Below are 26,666 nucleotides of genomic sequence, written 5' to 3' on the forward strand. Positions count from 1 at the left end.
TGACCTAAAAGGGTTAGAAATATGCAAACGTTTAAGACCTGAAAATGTATTAAAATATGACAATAAATATGGCTTAAAACTGTTTGGTCACGTTTTCGAAATCTTAAAAACCTTGCCGCTGTTTAAATTAAGTTTATATTGATAATATACTGTTAAAGTCTAGAACATTCAATAATAATACATAAGTAAAATATTAATCCCATTATTATATTTCGAATTAATTTAATTACTCCATCCAGAGTCCACAGAATGAAATAGATGTTACATTTTGATGGGCGATCAGAAAGAATTACAACAGCAAATTACATATATTTTAAAGTTTTCTTGTATTTTCATGGAATATTCATTGACTTGTAACGGGAAGAAGACCGCCCAACATCTCAGGATGTTATTGGGTCATATTTGAAATACGTCAAATTATTATAGTTCAATTGTGTCTCACTATTCTGTCGCTTTATACGCATCTGTCTCGTTCTTTACCGCTAACCCTCCTATTTCACATTAATATATATTTGTAAGAAAGATAATTGTAAGAAATTACAGACGACAATTTAGGGGATGCAAAAAATCCGTTTCTGAGAAGACTGAAAGCAGGTATGCGAAGTGGAATAAAAATATTACGACAAAAAACAAAAATTCAGGCGGAAATATGACCATAATATGAAAAATACCGGAGAATGACAATCAACGTTACAAGAGTCAAAATATGACTTTATATGACCAGTGAAAATTGTATAATTTTAGTCACCGTAAATAAATACATCCTTAACTAGTATTTTTCATGTAAATAACATAAAGAGAAGAAATATAACATGTCATAAACATCTGGGCTCTAGTTATTAATGTATTTAATATACAGTACTTTGTCCTCGTGGGCAACCTTCTTGTGGGGAAAGTGTTTATTCTCTGAATAAATTTATATGTATACAAATGAAAATGTTAGTTCAGAATAGGAGAGCTACAACAAACCAGTCTATGGACTGATGTCCCAAACAACAAGAACAAGAACAACAACAAAATAGTAATTTATCCTCCAGATACAACGGCAGAAAGACATAAAGTAGACAACAGTACTAGAAATAGCGACAAGACTAGTCTCGGGTTTCGTGTAGCAAGTTGCTGCCTAGGAAACCTTAATTCCACCCTTGACCCTGTCACGAATTTAAATTTGGTTAAGAATCTTGGAATGGAGTAGCCTATATCCAGTACCGCAGCAGTAGTCGAAACGTCTGGGAGAAGCGAGAGGAGTGGACCACGGCATAATAGCCCGGAAGATTTTTTATTATAGTAGCATAATAGTTCTGTTTATTGTATTAACTATAGCGACCTTACCTTGATTATATTTATTACGGTAAGCAGGAAAATCATAAGCCAATCAACATCTTAATAATAATAATAATAAGAAGAAGAAAAATCCTGAAGCAAACAAAGAAAATATTTCTAAATTACAAAGAGCATACTTGGGAGAGATATAATAAACAATCTATATCCAAAAATGCAAAATTTAAGCATTACAACACTAATCAAGCCTGAAGCAATATATTTATCTGAAACACTAATCATTGGGTGAAGATCATTAATTAAAGATGTAGAAAAGCAAGAAAGAAAAATCTTAAGGAACTTTTTTGGACAAGTCTGTACAGAGGGGATCTGGATGACAAGGAAATCTCATGACTTGTACCAACACTCAGGGAAAATCTCAGACACATTCAGGAAAAGAAGTTTGAAATTTTACGGGCATATTCTCAGAATGAGTAATCAGAGATTGACCAAAAGAATTCTGACCCTTCCCCTATCAAAGAAAGTATAAAGAACTGGCTGCTCGAAGTTGGAAACGATATTCAGGAAATAGGCACAACAGTTGACATTGTGTTCGAAAGATCTAAATTCAGAAAATTAGTTGACAAGCACCGCTTTACACACCATCCAAGCAATAGCACCAAGAAAACCTGGTCATAAGATAGCAATAAAAGCCTCTGCGAGAAGATGAAAAGATTTCGGGAGAAGAAAAAGGCAACGACATCAGACAATAAGTTCAATCACACTCCTTAATTGGGCATAACGAAGAAAGAAGAAGAATACAAATGTCAGAGATCCAACTCCTTCTAGATATACCCCCGTGCCACACACAATCCAGCTTGAGCCTTGGCTTTCCAAAAGGACTGCAGCCTAGTCATATGGTCATTCGCGACTGATCAAGTTCTGTTCATGTGCATTGTTGGAGTCAACATGAAACATAAAAACTAGTGTTAAATAATATATTTTTATAAAGAAATCTTGTGAACTGTAGTTTAATGTTGTGTGTTACAGTGCAGAGTAGTGTAGCGAATATTTTCGCAAAAGTCAGTAGCACTATTCGTATTTGGTTAGTTGAGTCTCAAGTTCTCTGAGACAGACAGTAAAGTGGCGATGAGGTCACTGTTTCCATAGCAACGGGGTTGATGACATTCAGTTGCCTTTCGGACAGAGGCGACGGTCCTATGCCTAATCTTTCGTAAACAGTAGCATAGCGTGGTTACTATGGAAGCTGACCGGCAAGGTAGGAGAGGGGGTGGTATACAATTTCTAATCATTAGATTGCGTTCCAAAATCCTGAATTCAGTGTTCATAGAAGCCCATCTGATGGCCATGATCGTTAAGGCGTTGAAGTCTATATGGTCTGAAACCATGGTTAGCCGGTTAGAGTCCCGTTGGTCAAAAAATGTCACCATCAGAATTTTGACCGGCACGGTAGGGGAGGTGGTGGTATACAATTTTTAAAATCAGATTGTGTGCCAAAAGCACGGATTCGATTCCAAACCTCTCCGGAGTGATCTTATGAGGTGAGGGCAAATTGCACTGCTGATGGTGATTCGACTTTCGCATGGAGACGTTACGACTTGAGTTGGTGTTATTCGACAAGAGTAGTCTACATGCCGATACCGGGCTTCACTTTCACCTTGCCTCTAACATCATCATCATCCATCCATCCACACGCACAGGTCGCCCATGGGTGTTAACTAGAAAACCTGCACCAGACCCCTCCGAAGGCCACACGTCATTATATCCCATCTCTATGAAAGGATTGTATCTAGATACGTCTAATAATTGAAAAAATATGAATAATTCCGCCTGGCTTTTGCTAACCAATCTAAGGCAGACCCTCCAATGAGGACGGTGGCATCTGCCGTGAATGGGAAACTGCTTGTTAGTCTGGTGGGAGATAGTGTTTTAAGTGGTGCATGAGCTTCAGGGATGTTGAGGACAGTAAAATCTCTCAGTCTCCGATTTAAGGGAATTGGACGTTGAAGATTAACACGACCTGGAATTGAAGCCAAGATCCCGAGGACTGAAGGCCAAGATGCTGAACATTCAGCTATGGATCCGGACAATATCTGAAATGGCAAGATGATATGAGATCAATAAATAGCAGTTCGGAAGTAGTTTCGGTACTTTCACATCAAAGGTTTTGTTAGTAAAAGGTCCATTTCTCATGAAGTAGCAAAGTTCTATCAATGTCTAGCTCCTTCGCAAACTTTATATTTCTCGTTAAACTAGCGCGGAAGTAATCGAAACTGTAACGAGGCCATAATTTCTCTCCAGAGGAAGAAATGTTGGCGAGTTGGACATGCACGATACACTGGTGGCCATTAAAAATAAGTCACAGGTATACATATGTTACGGATATTTTGTCTTCATTTACTCGGAGTGAAAGAGGAGGAAGCTAGGTGAACATTATCAACTAGGATAGCTCGTACCTGAGGACCTCTTCCTTAACGTGTTGTGAGTCTGAAAATAAGGATCAAAAAATAAATTGCAATAGAAAATTATCCTTGATAGCCTTTTGACATAAATATGACTTGGGGTAAATTGAAAATTTACGGTTCGGAAGTTAGTGTCCCAAAATGTGTGACAGAAGTGTAATCCTAGCAACCGTGCAGGCTGTTACGGAAGGTATGGATGGATGGCCAGATAATGTTACCTAGAAACCGTGCAAGCTTTGTCGTATGGCTGGTGGTCGTCTGAGATGTTAGCAGCCGTTGATGGACTGCCATGACTGAGAGACATATTTATAATCATTTGGTTCTCGCAAAGAGAAAGATGGTTTCTTTTACAAAGTTTTCTCTGGTGTAGTGTAATAATTCGGTAACATTTTATTTTTTTAACAAGATCACTATCATTTAAGCAATGCATGGTTTACAGACATTAAGTATCTTGGTATTAGCAACACTTAAGTGAAATATACAAAGTGAGCCAGCCGTAATGTTCACCTCAAATAAATTGTAATTGCTGCGGTTGACGGCCGCTACCTTCCCAGTCCTAACCGTCGCCGAAAATCAGTGTGATAGTGCGACGTTGACCCCCTAGCAAAAATTATGTAAAATGTTAAACATATCAAAAAACATGTTTTCATTTGTATTTTGTAGTTGTTTTATGTCGTACCGACATAGTCAGGCCTTACAGCAACGATGGAGTAGGACAGAGCTGCTATTCAATATTTTCATTCCTCCCCTGAAGGCGGAGGCGGGCCTCCTAGACGGTGACACTGTCTAAGAGGCCAGGAGATTTGTATAGGGGAAGGAGAAGTGCTGAGAAGGTGAGGGGGTTGGCGGTCGTGGCCAATAATACGAACTGCCGACGGTGGGGACCAACCTCTCTCCGTCTCTCGAATACAGATTCCACCGCAGAGCCGTAACACCCCTCTTCTGCTCGGTTGGCTGGTTGGAGTGCAGAGCTGTCGGACCAGCCGAAGCCCACTCTGCAACCGCCGACCCAGGACAGCGTTAAGACTGGAAAGGAAGTGGCCGCGTCCCTAGTTAAGTAACCGAGGCATGTTATTGCCGTAATAATCCAAACCCCATCTTACGATGCATTCGTACAATGGACTTAGGAACATCTAAAGACGTGACCATATTTCATTTTTAGCAATGTAATAATAATAATAATAATAATAATAATAATAATAATAATAATAATAATAATAATCTTTCTTAATCTGTTTACCCTCCAGAGTTGTTTTATTTCTTCCGACTCAGCGAGAGATCCCACCTCTACCCGCGGTGATCCGCGGCATTTGGTATAAATACGTCAGATAACTTGTCTTGATATGTACTGTATGTCGTAGTTATATTGTTATGCCTGCCCTTTCCAATGGTCTAATGAACATTTAATAAAGCGCGTTATGGTAGGCCTTAGTTCGTAGTCAGAATTCATCCATTCTGACGTCAACATGCCATCAGTTCGGTAAAATTATATCCACATATTTTCCCTTTCATCCTGCAGTTCTTGACGTAAAGCTTGGTATTATGTCGTAAAAGGCAATGGTAATTTGAGTCGCAGTTCTTTTAATAAAACGGTTACCTTGTGAGCCCATAGGTTAATCTCGAAGGAGCGCTTTTTTCCATGCAGAGAACTTATTTAAGATACATGGCCTTCACTCTTTCAAGTGTACTTAGGTTATCCTTTGATAGGTCTTACCAGAATATGTCTAAGGCGTATGTCATGATGGGGTCTGTTAGGACGTGGATTTTTTTTCTCTTAGCAGCATGCACGATGTAATATAGAAATGTAAGTTATTAGGAATGCTCTGCCATCTGGTGAACATATTTGAAAAATAATAATAATAATAATAATAATAATAATAATAATAATAATAATAATAATCGTATGGCCTCAGCTACCGTGTGCAGACATTTCAATTTGACGCCATCTGGCTGTCTGCTCGTCAATTTCGACGTTCCGTTTTACTCTAGGCCCCCACTAGATGGCAGGCCGAGTAGACCGAAACTCTCTTGGGCGTCTATGGCTGAGATTTAATTAATTTTGTCGGGTAAACACCAAATGTGTCACCAGAGATCTTTTACATGCCGACATCGTACGACATGGAGTGTGGAATGGACTTTTTTCCGCCCTTCAAAAATCCGACTACCTCTGTCGAGTTTGAACCCGCTATCTTGGGATCCGGAGGCCGACACTCTACCGCTGATCCACAGAGGCAGCTATTTGAAAGATGGGAAAGGTTAGTGAATCAAAGAGTATCTAGCAGGGAATAGTATTCTTCCGTGAACAAAGGAAATGTATACTCTCTGGCTTGATGGGTAGTAATCAAACATGGCTGCATGCAATAGCATTACTAAGGACGGAAATCCCACATATCAGAATATTAAAGAAAGTGTTAGTCGCTTAGCAACGTGCTAAGTACAGAATGTATTGCGGGTTAGGGTAACCCTTCGCCTGCTATTATTGGAGTGATCATTTAATGGTTTAATTTTATGATCACTCAAAGTTGGCTGAACATACAGACGTATCAAGGTCATGATTCACCGGCAAATAATTCCAGAGAGAATAAAGCAAAAATAAAACAAATCGGTCCAGTAGAACGGAGGGGCGGATTTATCAAAGCTGTTTTAGTAAACACTTTAATATACAGATAATAATAAAAAATAGAAATAAAAGCCCATGGCACAACAGCCCGTGAAGGGCCTTGGCCTACCAAGCGACCGCTGCTCAGCCCGAAGGCCTGCAGATTACGAGGTGTCGTGTGGTCAGCACGAAGAATCCTCTCGGCCGTTATTCTTGGCTCTCTAGACGGGGACCGCTATCTCACCGTCAGATGGCTCCTCAATTCTAATCACGTAGGCTGAGTGGACCTCGGACCAGCCCTCAGATCCAGGTAAAAGTCCCTGGCCTGGCCGGGAATCGAACCCTGGGCCTCCGGGTAAGAGGCAGACACGCTACCCCTACACCATGGGGTCGGCGATAATAATAAGAAGGCCGGAACGCAAGAAGAAGAAGAAGAAGAAGAATTTAATCGTATGACCTGAGCTAACGAATTGTAGGTATTGTAAGGTGGAGCCATCTAGGTGGCTTGCATACCGATTTCAACATTCCGATTGTGCTGCTGTATAACAACGAAAACATAATTGACCTAGATGGTTCCTACGGCTTTATATTTCTCGTAAAACCTACGCAGAAGTAATCCAGGCTTTAACAAGTCTTTAACTTGTAGTGAGTTGTATTTTCTCATGTACGCAACTGCACTGTACACATTGTCTAGTGAGGCGAAGTAAACACTGGTCACGCGGATCCAGTAACAAGGTGCAATCACCTGCAAATTGGCTAGTGACACGGGCGTATCAGAGTCGAACCTAATTTACATACCAGAGGCGCACGAGGTAATTACCCTTATACATTCCTTTGTCTCGATTACATCCAGTGGTTGGTAGGCAGACAGCAATTAGCTCATCCCCATACTGGGCTTGCCATTTGTACGCCTGTTTTTACACCCGATTACACGATCAACGGAATTCAAGATCTCCCTTCACTGGTTACATACCTACACCTGAAATACAATGAATAAATTTAGTATTTGGTTTACGTCGCACCGACACACGCGGGCATAGACTGGGAGGAAAGTGACCGTGGGCTCAATTAACGTACAGTCCCAGCATTTGCTTGGTATGAAAATAGGGAAACCACGGAGAACAATCTTCAGGCCGCCGACAATGGAGTTCGGGCCGGGTCGGGGATTTAATCGCATCTGATTTATTCTTCTGGCTCAAGGACTGGGTGTTTATGTTTGTACCAACACTCTCCTCTTCATTTTCAGGCAACACACCACACTACCAACCACCACAGAAACAATAGTGATTCCTTCCCTCAGCATAGGGTTAGTGTCAGGAAGAACATTCGGCCGTAGAACAGGGCCCAATCCACATGTGCTACACAGTTCCACCCCCGAGCCCACAGGTGCGGGAAACAGCAGAAGAAGAATAAGAAGAAGGCAGCCATAAGCTTAGTTTGGGACTTGACTGAGTATTTAGAACAATAATTCCTGTTGAAAACCCTACCCGTAGTCACCCGATTCGAACCACTGACAGTTGGATTGAGAACCAAGTTACAAAACCACTTCATCAGCGTGCCTTTCAATCTTCTTCTTTTTCTTCTTCTTCTTCTTCTTCTTATTATGATTATCCTTCTCCTGTTTTATCCCATACATTGGTAGGCTCACAGGTGCGAACTGTATCGCACCTACGGACTTGGCCCAGTTTTCCTCAGGTCAACCCTAAATGAAGGGACGTATTCAACTACTGTGTCTTTTTTTGAGGTGATTGGCAGTGCGGTGTGTTGGGTGTAAATGAAGATTTGTGTAACTTACGATAGTTATTACAATCGCCCTCTCCCCGAGTCACAGTAATTGGCCAAACACGGCTAAATCCTCGGCTTGGCCGTCAGATAAACATGGAACCCTCTGAGCCGAACAGCCACTGACCTAATTCAATGTTGTTGCTTTTATGGCCACTTACAACTTTTACTGTTTTCGGAGACGTGTAAATGACAAAAATTATCAAAATGGAGTTATGTTACTTGCTGGTAAATCTGCCGGCACGGGAATAAGTAGAGCACCTTCAAGAACCATTAGATTGAGTCGAGAGAGAACCCAAGAACTTGAGCTTAGAAATTCAGCGCTCTACCATTTGAGCTACTCAAAATCAGAGCAGGGCCATTGAATTCCCTTGAAGGGCCTAGCAAGTCTACCAAGCGACCGCTGCTCAACCCGAAGGCCTGCAGATTACGAGGTGTCGTGTGGTCGACCGTTATTCTTGGCTTTCTACACCGGGGCCGCTATCTCACCGTCAGATAGCTCCTCAATTTTAATCACGTAGGCTGAGTGGACCTCGAACCAGCCCTTAGGTCCAGGTGAAAATCCCTGACCTGGCCGGGAATCGAACCCGGGGACTCCGCGTAAGAGGCAGGCACGCAACCCCTACACCACGGGGCCGGCTTTTTGTACATCCACGTGTGTGCAAATGGATTGTCATGCTAGCTACGGAATTTAATTTCATGAACTCTAACGTCGCCTCGTGTATAAATGAATTTGTAAGTTTCACATTTCATGTACTTCAATGAACGTATCGCCATCCAGCTTACAGTCATCGGATTAAACCTCCAGAGGAAATCATGCATTTGAAACGTGTGTGAACGCAGTACCAGGCAGTGGTTGTGGGGTTTTGGTGTTTCAGCTGTCATTTTAGCTTCGTAAATGGACTCCCCCCAATGGTGCTATAGCCCTGAAGGGCTCTGGCGTACCAAGCAACCACTGTTCAATCCGCAGGTCTGTAGATTGCGAGATTTCGAGTGGTCAGCGCGACTAATTATCTCGGCTGTTATTCTTGGCTTTCTAGAGCGGGGCAGCTATTTCAATGCCAGATAGCTCCTCAGTTGTTCATAGGTAGACTAAATTGACCACGACCGGGCGAGTTGGCCGTGCGCGTAGAGGCGCGCGTCTGTGAGCTTGCATCCGGGAGATAGTAGGTTCGAATCCCACTATCGGCAGCCCTGAAAATGGTTTTCCGTGGTTTCCCATTTTCACACCAGGCAAATGCTGGGGCTGTACCTTAATTAAGGCCACGGCCGCTTCCTTACAACTCCTAGGCCTTTCCTATCCCATCGTCGCCATAAGACCTATCTGTGTCGGTGCGACGTAAAGCCCATAGCAAAAAAAAAAAAAATTGACCACGGATAAGCCTCAGATTTCTCATTGGGCTGAGTAATTCGATCTGTGTTTCATCTCGGCTCATTACGGTGGCAGCTGAATCAGTGGTAGAGTATCGGTCCCTTGATCCCAAGATCTCGAGTTCAAACCCGGAGAGGTTTTTAAAGTGCAAATAATCATTTAGCTACTCCATGTTGTAGGAAGTCCGTATGTAAACGATCTCTGGTGACACAATTGGTGTATACCCGACAAAATTAATTTAAAAAGTCACAGATCACCCAACAGAGATTCACTCCTCTGCCATCTGGCGGAGAACGTCTAAATGGCATCAAATCAAAATTCCTGCACACTGTAGCCAAGTAAGCGAACTCGTGTCCTCTTATTCCTTGAGGCATTGAACCTAGTGATGAGATAATTGAATACAAAATAATCGCTTATTCGATTATTTCATTTTATTCGACTAATCGATTATATTTCCCATTCGATTATTTTTCCGATTATTCATTCGAAAATCCATTCGAATAAATGAGGCAATCGAATAGTGAATTTTTCCATTCGCTTACTTTTTCTGTTATTCATTCGGAACTGCATTGGAACGAATGAAACAATTGAATACTGAATGCCATCGAAGTAATCGAATCAAAAGTGGTGTTATTAAGACAGGTAATTCACTCATTTAGTTTCAACATTTGGGGATACATTTGGACAAAAGCGTATTTCTATTTTTCATAATAGTTCATGTATTTGCTTATTTCAATCGATTTTATCCATCCAACTCCCTTATATCGAAAAATTGATTAAATATGCATCCGAATATTCTATGCGATTCACTGAATGCTATTTGAAACTCACTCGATTATCTAAATAATCGGATGGAAATTACTCGAATATTAAAAATATACGATAATGCCATCACTACAACTGAAGGATATTTAAAACTCATTCGATATTTTATTCGGTTATTTAAATAATCGGATGGAGATTATTTGATTGTTAAAACCATTCGATTATCCCATCACTACGTTCACCCGCAATGAAGATCTGCAGTGTGTACCTTTCCTAAACCCACACCGGCCCTCTTACCATTCTAAATCTCCGGTAGTATAGGGAATCGAACGGCGCCTCCGAGGGCAGCCAATAGCGCCAACGGTTACGTTATGAAACACGGCAACTAAGTCCAGACCGGTATATACAAACATTTTCATTTCGGAATACATTAAAAACAATTGTATTTTGCATAATTTGCGAGTTTTTGAGAATACACAGTTCAAAAAAGTTAGGGGAACATGTATTGTAACGTCTGGTATGTGAACGTTAATTTGGTAGATGGGATTCCAATGGTCGTTCAGCATACCTTGAGACCTTAGCTACTCAGGGTATGTCAAATCGAAGATATACTCCATCTGTAGGCGTAGCCATGCATTAAACTGTCATGTGACCCCTCAAAACCAGGGCACATGTAGTGCGCATCACCAGAGCTGTCTTGCGAGAACTGAACATTGAAAATGAAATGGCGTATGGCTTTTAGTGCCGGGAGTGTCCGAGGACAAGTTCGGCTCGCCAGGTGGAGATCCTTTTTATTTGATGCCCTTAGGCGACCTGCGCGTCATGATGAGGATGAAATGATGATGAAGACGACACATACACACCCAGCCCCCGTGCCAGCGAAATTAACCAATGATGGTTAAAATTTCGACCCTGCCGGGAATCGAACCCCGGACCCCAGTGACCAAAGGCCAGCACGCTAACCATTTAGCCATGGAGCCGGACAACTGGACCTTAAAGACATGGAATGGCCAGCAGTGAGTCCCGACCTTAATCCCATCGAGCATGTGTGGGATAGGCTTGACAGAAGTGTTTGTGGACGTCCTGCTCCTCCACAGACTCTCCAAGACCTCGAACAGGCTCTCATTGAAGAATGGGACCTAATACCCCAACGTGACCTTCGTGGACTTATACGGAGCATGCCACATAGGTGCCAAGCTGTGATAAATGCTCGTGGAGGACATACACCATACTGAAGCTCTCCAACTGTGGTAAAAATCCACCCTGGAGGACTGTTATCACTTTGTTTTAGCCCCTATTTGGACGTTTCCGTTTGTATTATGAAAATGTACGCGAATCCATCGATGTTCTTTTGCATACTTCAACGGTAAAGAATAAAGGTTTAGTTGGCAATATACCTGGGTGTAAGGTATTGCTTTGTGAAGCATGGCATACGTTCAAAAGCACGTTCCCCTAATTTTTTGAAATGTGTGTTTTATTTTAGTTTACAAGATGTCTATTTTGCCATTTTCACATATTTCATACAAATTTACAATTTAGCTAATTTCTTGAAGCGAGAAAGAAGTTTATGAAAACATGCTCAAGGAATTCATGGATCATGTCAGTTACAATGCATGGCATAATGGAATGCTTTCGTGTTAAACTCCAGAACTGTTTGTCACTCACTGAGCACGGTTTCGGTCACGTAGCTGTCAGCTTGCATTCGGGAGATAGAGGGTTCGAATTTCACTGTCGGCCGCCTTGAGGATGGTTTTCCGTGGTTTCTCATTTTCACTCTAGGAAAATGCTGAGACTGTTAATGAAGGCCACGGTCACTTCCTTCCCACTCCTAGCCCTTTACTGTCCCATCGCCTCCATCAGAACTACGGGTATCTGTGTCGTAGAACATTTTTTTATGTTTGTTACATGGGAGGTGGGTATCTATCATCGGAGATATGGTTTCTGGGAAGCAGGTAGTTTCACATTAGCTTGCCATTCCTATATAAGAAATTGTAAGCTCTTGTGATCTTCGGAAGAAATAATACAGAAGCCTGGTCTACAGGAGAGTCTGGTGCTTATGGCAGCACATTTCTCGTTCCTGCCTCAAGGCACTGATAGGCTACAGATTAGGGGTTTGTCTGCCCTGGATTCCATGGCAGTGATGACAGACGTGGAAGCCACGATAAACGCAGCACCGACTGAAAGATTTCGCGGTAAGTTCAAGAAGGAGCACCAGAAAAATTCAGGGCTGATTTACATACAGAAACTGGCATCTGTACTGAAGGATCAGAGGGACCATGGATTAAATATTGGGAAAGTTTCGAGAGTTTCAATTTTCAAAGTTTCCCCAATTACAAGCTGTGATGCCGAATGTTTCCGATATTTAGCATACAAGCTTGTATTTACTTTAAAGCGGCGTTTATTCACAACCGAAAGCTTGGAAAAATGTTCTTGTGGTATACCGTTACTTAAGCTGGGGCAAAATTCCTTTAAAATATTGTTGTAAATTTAGGATGAAACACGATATTTTTTCACAGTAAAAGTGTGTTTAGAATTATTCGAATATCTCATTTTCTATTTCCTGAGCCTTTGTTCCTATATTACACCGTAATTAATCGTCATCGTTTTAAAGATTCATAAATGCATATCTTAGCTCCATATTGGAAGGTTTTATTGCATATTTTGTACATCATTAGTGAACGTAAATCCCCTGACTACTCATAACACAGCTAAATTCGTGGTACCAAAAAATAGGAATTGAACTCAAGTCAAGCGGGCAAGAAGCTAATATTCTAACCCATAGACCATAAATGTGGTGCTACAAAAAAAAAGGGACAGACTTCTGAGCTGATGGTGTTGCTGATGGTGGTGATTATTGTGTTGTTGCTTTTTTTAAATTGACTTAACGTCGCACCGACACAGATAGGTCTTTGGCAACGATGGGATAGGGAAGGGCTAAAAATGGGAAGGAAGCGGCCGTGGCCGTCATTAAGGTACAGTCCCAGCATTTGTCTGGTGTGAAAACAAGAAACTCCGGAAAACCATATTCAGTATTGGCGACAGTAGGGTTCGAACCCACTATCTCCCGAATGCAAGCTCACAGCTGCGCGCCTCTAACCGCACGGCCCACTCAGTGTTGTTTTAAAAGGAAGTCCAACTAGGTAACCACCCTTCTTAAAATCAGAAGAATAAATAAGGGGCATTGAAAGACTGAAGGTACTGACGAAAGAAAACGAAGGGTCATGAAAGGCTTGAACGCGAAAGAGAGTCTAGATTCCGCAATTACAATGTCGAGGTATGGAGAAAACAAGAATTGACTAAGAAAGGTCAGATAGAAAAGAGCCTGACACAAGAAGTGGAAACCGAGCTCGACAGCTGCAGTCGCTTAAGTGCGGCCAGTATCCAGTATTCGGGAGATAGTAGGTTCGAACCCCACTGTCGGCAGCCCTGAAGATGGTTTTCCGTGGTTTCCCATTTTCACACCAGGCTGTACCTTAATTAAGGCCACGGCCGCTTCCTTCCCACTCCTAGTCCTTTCCTGTCCCATCGTCTCCATAAGACATATCTGTGTCGGTGCGGCGTAAAGCCAATAGCAAAAAAAAAAAGAAGTGGAAACAATAGAAGACTCAGCTGCCAACCTCCTTTCCAAAGACCAATGTGAGGGACGTTTTAGTCAGGTCACCCTGAACGACAGACATGGTAACTTAGATGTAATTCTACAAAGTAACTAGAGGGTTAGAGGATATACTGAATCCCTCATTTCGTTTTATTTGTGCAGACATTTTAATCTGACGCCGTCTACACTGTGTGTGCGTCAATTTCGATGTTCCGTTTTACCCTACCACATGTCGATCTTGGGCGGTTTATGGATTTTTAATTAATTTTGTCGAGTAACCATCACATCTGTCACCAGATCTGTCATACGCCAACTTCACACGACATGGATGTCGACCTGACTTCTTTTCCCACCCTTCAAAAATCCGACAATCTCTGCCGGGTTCGAACCCGTGACTTTCTTCCACTGTCGTAACTTGATCCAGGCTCCCAGCTGGGCCCATTCCAATACATAAAATGTAGATGGTGGATAGAGTTAACAGTTTATATTCCGAGATAATTCGACGTTAAACCACTAACTAAAGCCATATAGTAACGATTTTAAAATTGGTTTTACCTCATACCGACACAGATGGATCTTATGGCAACGATGGGATTAAAATGGTCTAGGAGTTGGAAGGAAGTGGCCGTGGCATGTGCCTGGTGTGAAAATGGGAAACTACAGAAAACCATCTTCAGGCCTGCCGACAGTGCAGTTCGAAACCACTATCTCCCGAATGCAAGCTCACCGCTACGCGCTCCTAACCGCACAGCCAACTCACTCGGTATATAGTAACTCGGTACTAGGCCCCGGATATTTATCACCTAAAATAACTAAACCAAACCCCTTGAAAGGCCTTGGCCTACCAAGTGACCGCTGCTCAGCCCGAAGGCCTGCAGATTACGAGGTGTCGTGTGGTCAGCACGACGAATCCCCTCGGCCGTTATTCTTGGCTTTTTAGACCAGAGCCGCTATCTCACCGTCAGATAGCTGCTCAATTCTAATCACGTAGGCTGAGTGGACCTCGAACCAGCTCTCAGGTACAGGTAAAAATCCCTGACCTGGCCCGGAATCGAACCCGGGGCCTCCAGGTAAGAGTCAAGCAGCTACCCCTACACGACGGAGCGTTTATGATCAAAAATGTTAAAAATATGCAAGCTTTTATGACCTTAAAATATATCACAAAAAAATACGACTTAAAAATGTTTTTGTCCACATTTTCGAAGTCTTCAAAATCTCGCCGCTGTTTAAATTAACATTATATTGCAAATACACTTTTAAAATCTAGAACATTCAATAATAAATAATAATATTAATATTATTATATATTGTGTTTACTTAATTATTCATTCCAGAGGTAACTCTCGACTCTGCACAGAATGAAATAAATGTCACATTTTGATGGGCGATCAGAAGGAATTACAATAGCAAATTACACATATTTTCACGCAACAAAGACTTGTAACGGGAAAAAAGACCGCTCATGATCGCAGGATGTTACTGAGCATATTTGAAATAAGTCAAATCATTAGAGTTCAATTGAGGCTCACTATTCTATCGCTTTAAACGCATCTGTCTCTTTCCATACAGCTTATCCTCCTAATTCACATTAATATATATTTCTATGAAAGATAATTGTGAGAAATTACAGACAACAATTAGAAGATGTGAAAAATCTCGTCTTTGAGACGACTGAAGGCAGGTATGCGAAAATGAAATAAAAATACAGAAATATGACAAAAACATGCAAATTCAGGGGAAAATATGACCATAACATGAAAAATTACCGGAAAATGACAAAACCCGTGAAAACTGCATAATTTAATCACCGTAAATGAAACCATGCTTAACTTGTATTTCCCATGGAAATAATATAAAGAAATATAATATGGCATGTCATAAACATCCGGGACCTACTCGTTATTAATGTTAATATTACTGATTTTACGTCTGATTGTTTTACAGACGCCGAGATGTCGGAATTTGGTCCCAAATGAGTTCTTACATGCCGCATAGTGACACGAGTCTCTCGTATTTCAGCACCTTGAAACAGTGTCGGACTGAATCGGTTTCGAACCCACCAACTTTATCTCAAGAGACCATGCGTGTCTACCGTCTAAGCCACTCAGCCAGGCACAACCACATACCTTTTTCTACAGTGGACAGTTACCCAAGTAGGCAGTACGATCATGTCGGAAGAGTTGTATAAATACTAGGGGACCTACAAGAAAATAATTTTAATAAAAATAAAGGTAAAACATGGCAAGATTAATAGGGAAGACAAGTTCAAATATCTGACAGAATGGATCCAACACAACGGACTGGATAAAAAGGCAAACAAGGCAAGAGACAGAAAATTAGATCTCGTCTACAAGCTAACACAGAACAGGTGTAACAAACGGGCAATATCTTACAAGGACAATCTGACACTATAACTCGGTAATAAAACCAGAAGGATTGTACGCTTCAGAGGAGAGCTGCAAGAATTCGAGAAAAAGGAAAGGAAGATTCTGAGTAAAATTCTGGAAGCGGAGAAGACTACTGATGGGTCTTGGAAGAAAAGGAGGAATGAGGAGCTCTACAAGTACACTGAAAAGATCACGGACACAATGTGTAAACGAAGGCTGAAATTCTACGGACACCTGGTAAGAATGGATGACAAACGGCTGACCAAAAGGATCTTCAGATACATCATGGGATTAAAGGCAACCTCCAAGTGGCTAGAAGAGGTTAAGAGGGATGCAGGAGAAATTGCAATTATAGTAGAGTTGATCCACCATAGAAGGGAGTTTAGAAGAATAATCGACGGCCTAAAAAGGAAATAAGCCATCAGTTATCCACGTGTGACTGACACTGAAAAGAGAGCAAGGCATCAGTTGTCGGTTTCTAACAAGGAGAGGCCAGACCCTGAGTCCAACCGGATCATTTCCGAAGAGGAGAGAAAGATAAGAAGCGAAAGAATGAATAGGTTTCAGGAAGAGAAGAGAAAAAGGCCAAAAATCCTTTCTTATGCGGTCCATACTGGGCCAAATTCTGAAATAATAATAATAATAATAATAATAATAATAATAATAATATTTTTTCTTAATCCATTTACCCTCCAGGTTTGGCTTTTCCTTCGAGTTCAGCGAGGGATTCGACTTCTGCCGCCTGTAGGGCAGCGTCCTGGAGCGTTTGACTATGGATCGGGGGATACAACTAGGGAGGAGGACCAGTACCTCGCCCAGGTGGTCTCAACTGTTATGCTGAACAGGGATAGACAAGGAAGAGGGAAGGAAGCAGCTGTGGACTTACGTTCGGCACCATCCCGACATTTGCCTGGAGGAGAAGTGAGAAACGACGGAAAACCACTCCGAGGATGGCTGAGGCGGGAATCGAACCCCCCCTCTACTCAGTTGACCTACCGAGGCTGAGTGGACTCCGTTCCAGCCCTCGTACGACTTTTCAGATCGGGGATCGAACCCGGGCCTCCGCGGGTGGCAGCTAATCACACTAACCACTGCACCACAGAGACGAACAATAATAATAATAATAATAATAATAATAATAATAATAATAATAATAATAATAATAATAATGTTATTGGTTTTTCGTCCCACTAACTACTTTTACGGTTTTCGGACATATCATTGTGCTGGAATTTTGTCCCGCGGGAATTTATCTACGTTCTGAAAAACTTTTCACAGTATAGTTAAATAAAACTAGAGTGTAACCCATTTCTTCATACAAATCCAGTCTCCAGTTATGAATAATAGCACCGTTCTTCTTTATCCACACAATTGACCCTCTCCATTCTTAATTTTCTTTCCACAGACACGCACTCCGAGTACAGTAAAAGCTGGGCGATGTTTTACTCACCATGATGGCGGCTGGAGATGAGAACACTCACTGACAAGAGCTAAAGAGCGGAGTATCCAGCACCAGGACAGGCGAAGGCTGGCCCTGCCACTTTATACCCCGTGTCTGGCCACGGACTACAAAATGTGTATGATATTAGCTAGATCATCGGCTATGCTGTCGGAGGAGGGACACGGCCTCTCCCCGCCCCCTCCTCGACGGAAATAGAGAACAAGATGTGAGAAGCGAGAGCATAGGGTAACTCGTTACAAGTCCATTACGACAAAAAGAAATTCGCGACACGACACGCGTCACTGTTGCGACCTGACGCACACTGCTGGTATGAAGAGGCAGCACGCGGTTTAAGGAAATAAGCCATCAGTTATCCACGTGTGACTGACACTGAAAAGAGAGCAAGGCATCAGTTTTCGGTTTCTAACAAGGAGAGGCCAGACCCTGAGTCCAACCGATTTAAACGAGCTTCAATGTGCCTGTGGGGGGACACTCAAAAGTAAGTCGTGTATAAAGGTTTAGGACAATACGCCTTCGTTTTCGAAAAAACATTAGGTCAAATGTTATGATGCAGGATCCACTTCGCCCAACGAGGTGACAGAACACATTTTACTTAAACATGTCAGGTCCGCAATCTAAACATTTCCGAAAAATTGATAAATCCCCGATTCCAATACAACGCATATATACTTGGAGAGTGGCCTGGTCGACACCTTACTTGTCTACGAACCTCGAAAACGTGAGTTCCAGTCTCGTCACAGTTATGTTTCTTGTTCACAATAAATTAATATTTGAGCAAACGCGAAGATGAAAATGGGAACAAAAATATTACGCAAATTGCAGTACACTTTATTTTCTAACTGGAATTAATATAGGCCTAAACGTTCTCACAGTTACTGTTGGATCACTCCCCCTATATGTACAGTATATATTAATTTTCTTCTTTCTTTCTTTCTTTCTTTCTTTCTTTCTTTCTTTCTTTCTTTCTTAATTCGTTTACCTTCCAGGGTTGGTTTTTCCCTCGGTCTCAGTGAGGGATCCCACCTCTACCACCTGAAGGATAGTGTCCTGGATCAGTACCTCGTCCAGGCGGTCTCACCTGCTATGCTGAAGAGGGGCATTGTTCGGGGGGGGGGGTGGAAAGACTCGAAGGGATAGGCAAAGAAGAGGAAAGGAAGCGGCCGTGGCCTGAAGTAAGGTACCATCCCAACATTTGCCTGGAGAAGAAGTAGGAAACCACTTCGAGGATGGTTGAGGAGGGAATTGAACCCCTCTGTACTCAGTTGACCTCCCGAGACTGAAAGGACCCCGTTCAAGCATTCGTACCACTTTTCAAAAATTTTGGTAGCAGAGCTGAGAATCGAACCCGGGCAGCTAATCACACTCGCCACTACACCAAAGACATGGATTTCAGTTCTATATTCAGTACCACACTTCTTGTCTGAATACTTCTTAAGGCGTTACATTCAAAAGTACGTAAATGCATGTAGGTACGTTGAAGTATTATTTATTTACCACTAGTTAGAATACAAATATGGAAGGTCTACATTACATACATATACATACATTATCATTATAGACTGTTATGCCTTTCAGCGTTCAATCTGCAAGCTTCTGTGAATTTACTAAACGTCGCCACAATCCTCGATTTGCAACTAGTGTTGTGGCCTCATTTAGTTCTATACCTCTTATCTTTAAATCGTTAGAAACAGAGTCTAACCATCGTCGTCTTGGTCTACCTCTACTTCTCTTACCCTCCATAACAGAGTCCATTATTCTCCTAGGTAACCTATCATCCTCCATTCGCCTCACATGACCCCACCACCGAAGCCGATTTATGCGTACAGCTTCATCCATCGAGTTCATTCCTAAATTAGCCTTTATCTCCTCATTCCGAGTACCCTCCTGCCATTGTTCCCACCTGTTTGTACCAGCAATCATTCTTGCTACTTTCATGTCTGTTACTTCTAACTTATGAATAAGATATCCTGAGTCCACCCAGCTTTCGCTCCCGTAAAGCAAATTTGGTCTGAAAACAGACCGACTGACTTTCTTCTTACAGAATACTGTTAATCGCAACTGCGAGCTCACTGCATTAGCTTTACGACACCTTGATTCAATCTCACTTACTATATTACCATCCTGGGAGAACACACAACCTAAATACTTGAACTTATCGACCTGTTCTAGCATTGTATCACCAATCTGACATTCAATTCTGTTGAATTTCTTACCTACTGACATCAAAATAGCCTTCGAGAGGCTAATTTTCATACCATACTCATTGCACCTATTTTCAAGTTCCAAGATATTAGACTGCAGGCTTTCGGCACAATCTTCCATTAAGACCAAGTCGTCAGCATAGGCCAAACTGCTTACTACATTTCCACCTAACTGAATCCCTCCCTGCCATTTTATACCTTTCAGCAGATGATCCATGTAAACTACGAACAGCAAAGGTGAAAGATTACAGCCTTGTCTAACCCCTGTCAGTACCCTGAACCAAGAACTCATTCTACCATCAATTCTCACTGAAGCCCAGTTGTCAACATAAATGCCTTTGATTGATTTTAATAATCTACCTTTAATTCCATAGTCCCCCAGTAAGGCGAACAACTTTTCCCTCGGTACCCTGTCATATGCTTTCTCTAGATCTACGAAACATAAACACAACTGCCGATTCCTCTCGTAGCATTTTTCAATTACCTGGCACATACTGAAAATCTGATCCTGACAGCCCCTCTGTGGTCTGAAACCACACTGGTTTTCATCCAACTTCCTCTCAACGACTGATCGCACCCTCCCTTCCAAGATACCAGGGAATACTTTGCCTGGTATACTAATCAATGAGATACCTCGATAGTTGTTGCAATCCTTCCTGTCCCCTTGCTTATAGATAGGTGCAATTACTGCTTTTGTCCAATCCGAAGGTACCTTACCAACACTCCATGCTAATTTTACTACTCTATGAAGCCACTTCATCCCTGCCTCACCACTATACTTCACAATTTCAGGTCTAATTTCATCTATTCCTGCTGCTTTATGACAATGGAGTTTATTTACCATCCTTTCCACTTCCTCAAGCGTAATTTCACTAACATCATTTTCCTCCTCCCCATGAGCTTGGCTGTTCGCAGCACCACCAGGAAGATTTCCTTTTTTGTTGAGAAGATATTCAAGATATTCCCTCCACCTCTCCAGTGATTCCCTGGGATCTATTATTAGTTCACCTGAATTACTCAAAACACTGTTCATTTCCTTTTCCCCTCCCTTTCTAAGATTGTTTATTACTGTCCAGAAATGTTTCCCTGCTGCTTGACCTAGCCTTTCCAGGTTATTACCAAAATCTTCCCACGACTTCTTTTTGGATTCAACAACTATTTGTTTCGCTCTGTTTCTTTGATCTACGTACAAATCGCTGTCTGCCTCGGCCCTTATTTGGAGCCATTTCTGATAAGCCTTATTTTTACGTTTACAAGCTGTTCTAACTTCATCATTCCACCAAGATGTTCGCCTTTTCCCCATCTTTACACACAGTTGTTCCCAGGCATTTCCTTGCTGTTTCTACTACAGCATCACTGTATGCCACCCATTCTCTTTCTCTATCCTGAACCTGCTTACTGTCTACTGTTCGAAACTTCTCACTAATCATATCCATGTACTTCTGTTTAATTTCCTCGTCCTGGAGATTTTCTACCCTTATTCGTTTGTAGACAGATTTCACTTGCTCTACCCTAGGCCTAGAGATACTTAGTTCACTACAGATCAGATAGTGGTCTGTATCATCGAAAAATCCCCGGAAAACTCGTACATTCCTAACAGATTTCCTGAATTCGAAGTCGGTTAAGATATAATCTATTATGGATCTGGTACCCCTAGCCTCCCATGTGTAGCGGTGAATAGCCTTATGCTTGAAGAATGTATTCGTAACAGCTAAACCCATATTAGCACAGAAGTTCAGCAAATGCTTCCCATTCCCATTAGCTTCCATATTTTCCCCACATTTACCAATTACCCTTTCGTATCCTTCAGTTCTATTCCCAACTCTCGCATTGAAATCGCCCATTAGCACTATTCTATCCTTGCTGTTGACCCTGACCACGATGTCACGTCATAAAACTTGTCAACTTCATCCTCTATAATCTATCAGCTCGTCGCCGTAAGACCTATCTGTGTCGGTGCGACGTAAAACAACTAGCAAAAAAAAAAATCTATCAGCTTCATTGTCCGTATTGATAATTTAAGAATACAAGTATGAAGGATGAGTTTTCCACCTAATCAATACTTTATTTACAAAATGTTTAAAATTATCTACATTAAAACAGTACCGGTTTCGACCCGTAAGAAGGTCATCATCAGCTGTTGGTGAACCTGCTTAATAGCGATTGTACATAAAACATTACAAAAAACTAATTTAACAAGAATGCCTTATTCTAATATAATACTACTGTTAAGATATATACATATGGTACAATTATAGGGCTTTGACTTGTTGGAGTTCCATTCAAAAACTGTACTATTGCCAACATTACGTCAAACAAGATACATATATACGTATGGTACAATGATGGGCTTTGGCTTGCTGGAGTCCCTTGAATGCCACATATTCCAAAAATTGTTTATTCTATAAGAAAGAGATAATGAATGCTAGACCTATTATTACGCATGTCTCATAAGTTGTAATAATTTTAGGAGAATAATAACGCCAGTCAGTCTTCAGACGTAAACACTGAGACAATACTCATCAAATCAGCTGTGATAAACGCAACTGAAAAATGAAATGGCGTATGGGTGTAGGTCTTTTTGACTCTCGTAGGCGACCTGCGCATCGTGATGAGGATGAAATGATGATGAAGACAACACATACACCCAGCCCCCGTGCCAGGAAAATTAACCAATGATGGTTAAAATTTCCGACCCTGCCGGGAATCAAACCCGGGACCCCTGTGACCAAAGGTCAGCACGCTAACCATTTAGCCATGAAAGCCGGAAAACGCAGCTAATTGTATCAGTCTGCGTATGTTTTGATTCATGTCACTGGTTTTGTCCGAACTTATAACATGTAATTGACTGTTTGAACGAGAGGCTTTTGTTTTATCGTGTCGCTTGTTGTTTTTATAGCCCATGTCTTCTAGACACTTCGTCTTCTGGATGGAAGCCAATAAGTAAAAAGACATCCAGCCACCATATTTACTGTGGTGACACTTCGGTCGTTATAAACTTCAACATCACAAAATTAACCTTGCAACAAGTGAATTATACATTAAAAATATTGTATGAAGTCTAGTCTACATCTTGACAAGGCAGAAGGGAAAGAGAAGAAGAAGAAGAGAAGCCTGAAGAAAATATAGCCTAATGCGATGTTCTACAATTTCTGAAGTCCTTAAAACTGATCACCAATTGCATTACAATAACAGACTATTGTTGGTAATGGGTGTGCGCATTGTCTCTTCTACTGCCATGTATCTTCGCTGGATGGTTTCACTGCCTCAATTATACAAAAGCTAACCTGTCAATGAAAGCCCCGACAGCTGGTTGTTAATAATCTCTGATGAAATGGGTAACTAATTTCTGTTCTTCCTCCTCAAACTTCTTCAAGTTGTACAAACTACTTCGCAGTGATATAAGTATTGGCCCTGCCCTTGTCATTTCTTCTTCTTCTTCTATTCCAGCTCATCTACCCGTTTTAACACCCAAGTCCGGTTTCAGGCTCGGACTTTGCGAGGAATAGTTCCGATATCAAATTCTATTAACAACTAGCTGATGTACCCGTGCTTCGCCACGGAATTCTACATTGTATACAGAATTCTAGGCTAGGTAGTGTACACGTTGTGAGCAAGATTGTATTAAATTGCATAGCTCTTAACGTTACCCTAGAAACGCGACGGGGAAGTCACCAAACGTCTTTTCTCATATGAAGACTGTGTTAGGGAATTTTCATTGTAATGATAGGCCCGCTTGCCTACCATCAGTCACCACCAGGTTGGGGAGTTTTCATTATAATGGCAGACACTCACTCTCCACCAGCCATTTTACATCCTCAGAAAGATTGTCTTAGTGGTTTTTCCAACTGAAATGAACATAGGTCATTGCAATGACGTCAGTAGGAATGGCGTGATTAAAAGCAATACTTTCATATGAAATACTCCAGTTCAGCTTAAGCCACGGTCGAGCGCGAACGTATTGCGCGAAGGGTCACGGGAGTGGGAGTAGGGAGTGAGAGTCTTGGATGCTGGAAGGCAGTGTGGAGTTGTATCGGCAATGATTGGTGTGGAGCAATATAGAGCATCTATAGGAGGATGGCAGGGGAGAAAGAAGAAAGAAGAAGTGAAATCAGGTGGGTGCAAAATGGAAATGGAGATTAAAGAAGAATTACTGCTTTCAGCGGCGGTGGTTATAATATTGCTATGGATTGGGGGGTCGAGCTGAACCCAGGTCCGACATCTAGTAGAAATGAGGAATGGCCAGATTTTGAAGAATTCAGAAGACTAGTAAAAGAAGTGGTTGAAGAAGCCTGCCCCTTTGAGCAGCTTAAAAATATGCTGCAAGAACAGACCTGGGAGTTTGAGAAAATGAAGGGATGATTACGGGAAAGGACTGACGATATAGAATCCCAAGTGAGGAGTAATGCCGAAGAAGTGGCTACACTAAGAAAAAGAATAGGACGATTAGAAGAGGAGACGCAGCAGCTGAAAGCAGAAGTAGAAGCTAACACTTTAAATTGTAGGAAGAAGTGCCTATTTATAAATGGTGTGCCGGAGGAATGGAGAGAAGAAAAAGTGCTCACAACCTATAAAGTAGTGGACTTAATACAGGGGAAATTGAAAGTTAATTTTAGTGAAGTGGACATAGACGATGTGCAGAGAGTGGGAAGAAGGAGGGGCAACAGGCCTATCAAAGTTCAACTGTTCTCTACGCTGATGGCGGATGCTGTGATAGGCAATGCGGGTAATGTGCAGAGGGAGAAAATATGGATCAAGAGAGACTTGGGAAGGGAGGCGATTAGGAATGAAAAAATACTGAGAAAGCACAGAATTTGAGCTATAAATCAGGGGCTAAGAGCAACTATCAAAGGACAAAAACTAGTGGTGTCAGGCAGAAACTGGAAGAGAATCTGGTCTGTAAATAGATTGATGGATTTAGAAAGGAAGATAAAGCAAGACGAAGAAAAAGAGAGAAGTGCTGAGATCAGTGGGGAAAGTAGGCAAATTACCAAAAGTAACAGTGTTCTGTGTGAACAGAGGCAGGTAGAGGGACCAAGTGAAAGTGTGACCAGAAACAGTGAAGAGGAAAGGCAGGAAAGTGAAGGCAAAGAAGTAACGGAAGTGCAGGGTAAGAAGGCAAGGTCAGAGGCAACCTGGGGGAGTCTCGACCTGAGTAGGAGCTTAAGGGACCTGAAAGGAGCTGCTGTTGGTGGCAAAGGAAGTCAACAGAGTGAAGATAGCGATGAAATGACGGCCAAGAGAGGTGATAGAGAAGCAGAAAGGAATAAAAAATTGACAGACATGTGGGGTACGGGTAGAAATGAAGGGGGTGTGATTACTCGAAGTAAAATTAACATTAGAGTATTGAAGAGTGAGGACAGAAGTTGTAATTGGATGTATAATGTGTAGTTGGGGGATGGTGATTTATTGATGAAATATGGGAGTGCTGAGAGGGAGCTGAGTTATGAGGGTGGAGGTTGAAATGTGGTGATGGAGAAGTGATGTTGTAATTGGATGTATAATGCGAGTCGGTGGATGGTTATTTATTGAAAGGGATAGGTATAAATGAAGCGGGTGTGGTTTGATGGAATGGGGTGTTAGAGAAGTATGGTGAAGAGGTGATGTATGTATTGTAATATGTAAATATATTTGTGGTGGAATTGTGGAGTTGGAGAGGTGTATGGTGTATTTATTGCTATAATGTGGTGTTGAAGAAATGATGGTAGAGGTATGTCTTGTAACTATATTATTTACTGTAGTAGTATTATTTATAGTTGTATTATTTTAAAGGCTCGGAGAAGTGTGATACTGATTATTTATTGCTAAATCTTGGAGAATGAGAGGTGGTATATGAGGCGATGTGTTGGTATTGAATGGTAGTTGTAATAGCTTTTGTGTTTGGTATGATGTTTATTTAATGCTAAAATAAGTGAGTGTTGAGAGGGAGCAGAGTTATGATGGTGGAGGTTGAAATATGGTGTTGGTGGAGAGATGGTATATGAGTGTTTGGTATTTTAAGGTGAAGATGGCTTGGTATCTAGACGGATTATTTATGTCGGAATGTAGTGTTGAGAAGTGGTGTCATTTGGTATATTTCGGTTTGGGATATGTTGAAATGTGGTGCTGGAGAAGTATAGAAAATTGGTGGTGTATTTATTGTTGTAATAAATGATTAAAGAGTGAAGTTAAAGTATTGGCTAAGAGGTGATGGTAGAGGTAACAAATATGAAGTGTGTGTAGTATGATGAAATGGGGTGTTAGAGAAGTAGGGTGAAGTGATGGTGTATGTATTGTTGTAATATGTAAATCTATTTATGGCGGAATTGTGGAGATGGAGGGGTGTGTGGTGTATTCATTGCTATAATGTGGAGTTGGAGAAATGATGGTAGAGGTATATCTTTTTACTATATTGTATTTTAGAGAAGTAGTACATAGGGGTCTATATGTATTTGTGAGAGTTGGCAAATTGTGGTTTTGTGGACGAGATGGCAAATGAATGTAGAGTATGGCTTGGTATTGAATTAGATCAAGCATGGTTAAGCAAGGATGAAGCAAGGATGAAATTGCAACAGGAGAGGAATAATGTAAACACAGACACGGCTGGTGATCTAAGGTTGTCTGGACTCAGCAATCCGGAGTAGGTCAAGCAGAAAAACAAGGGCGGTGATGGAATGTGCTGTGTCGACAAGGACAGTTGGGTGCAAGGTGTAGTCTTGCTCCGGGATTGCATAGGTGGTATTCTATGTTTATTTTTAAGTATATATGTCGTTCATTATGT

At 41.6% G+C, this 26,666-nt stretch overlaps 1 protein-coding gene across 1 annotated transcript in view; it reads right to left on the reverse strand.

Moving 5' to 3' along the window:
- TpnC25D (Troponin C at 25D) overlaps positions 1-17,892 on the reverse strand; it is a 62,408-nt gene extending 44,516 nt beyond the window's left edge. The window contains exon 1 of the mRNA XM_067136310.2: positions 17,694-17,892. Coding sequence (XP_066992411.1) covers positions 17,694-17,696 — 3 coding nt within the window. The 5' untranslated portion in view covers positions 17,697-17,892. The remainder of the gene's footprint in view (positions 1-17,693) is intronic.
- Positions 17,893-26,666: the final 8,774 nt, after the last annotated feature.

Source organism: Anabrus simplex, chromosome 1, assembly GCF_040414725.1.
Source record: "Anabrus simplex isolate iqAnaSimp1 chromosome 1, ASM4041472v1, whole genome shotgun sequence".
Taxonomy (NCBI): Eukaryota; Metazoa; Arthropoda; class Insecta; order Orthoptera; family Tettigoniidae; genus Anabrus; species Anabrus simplex.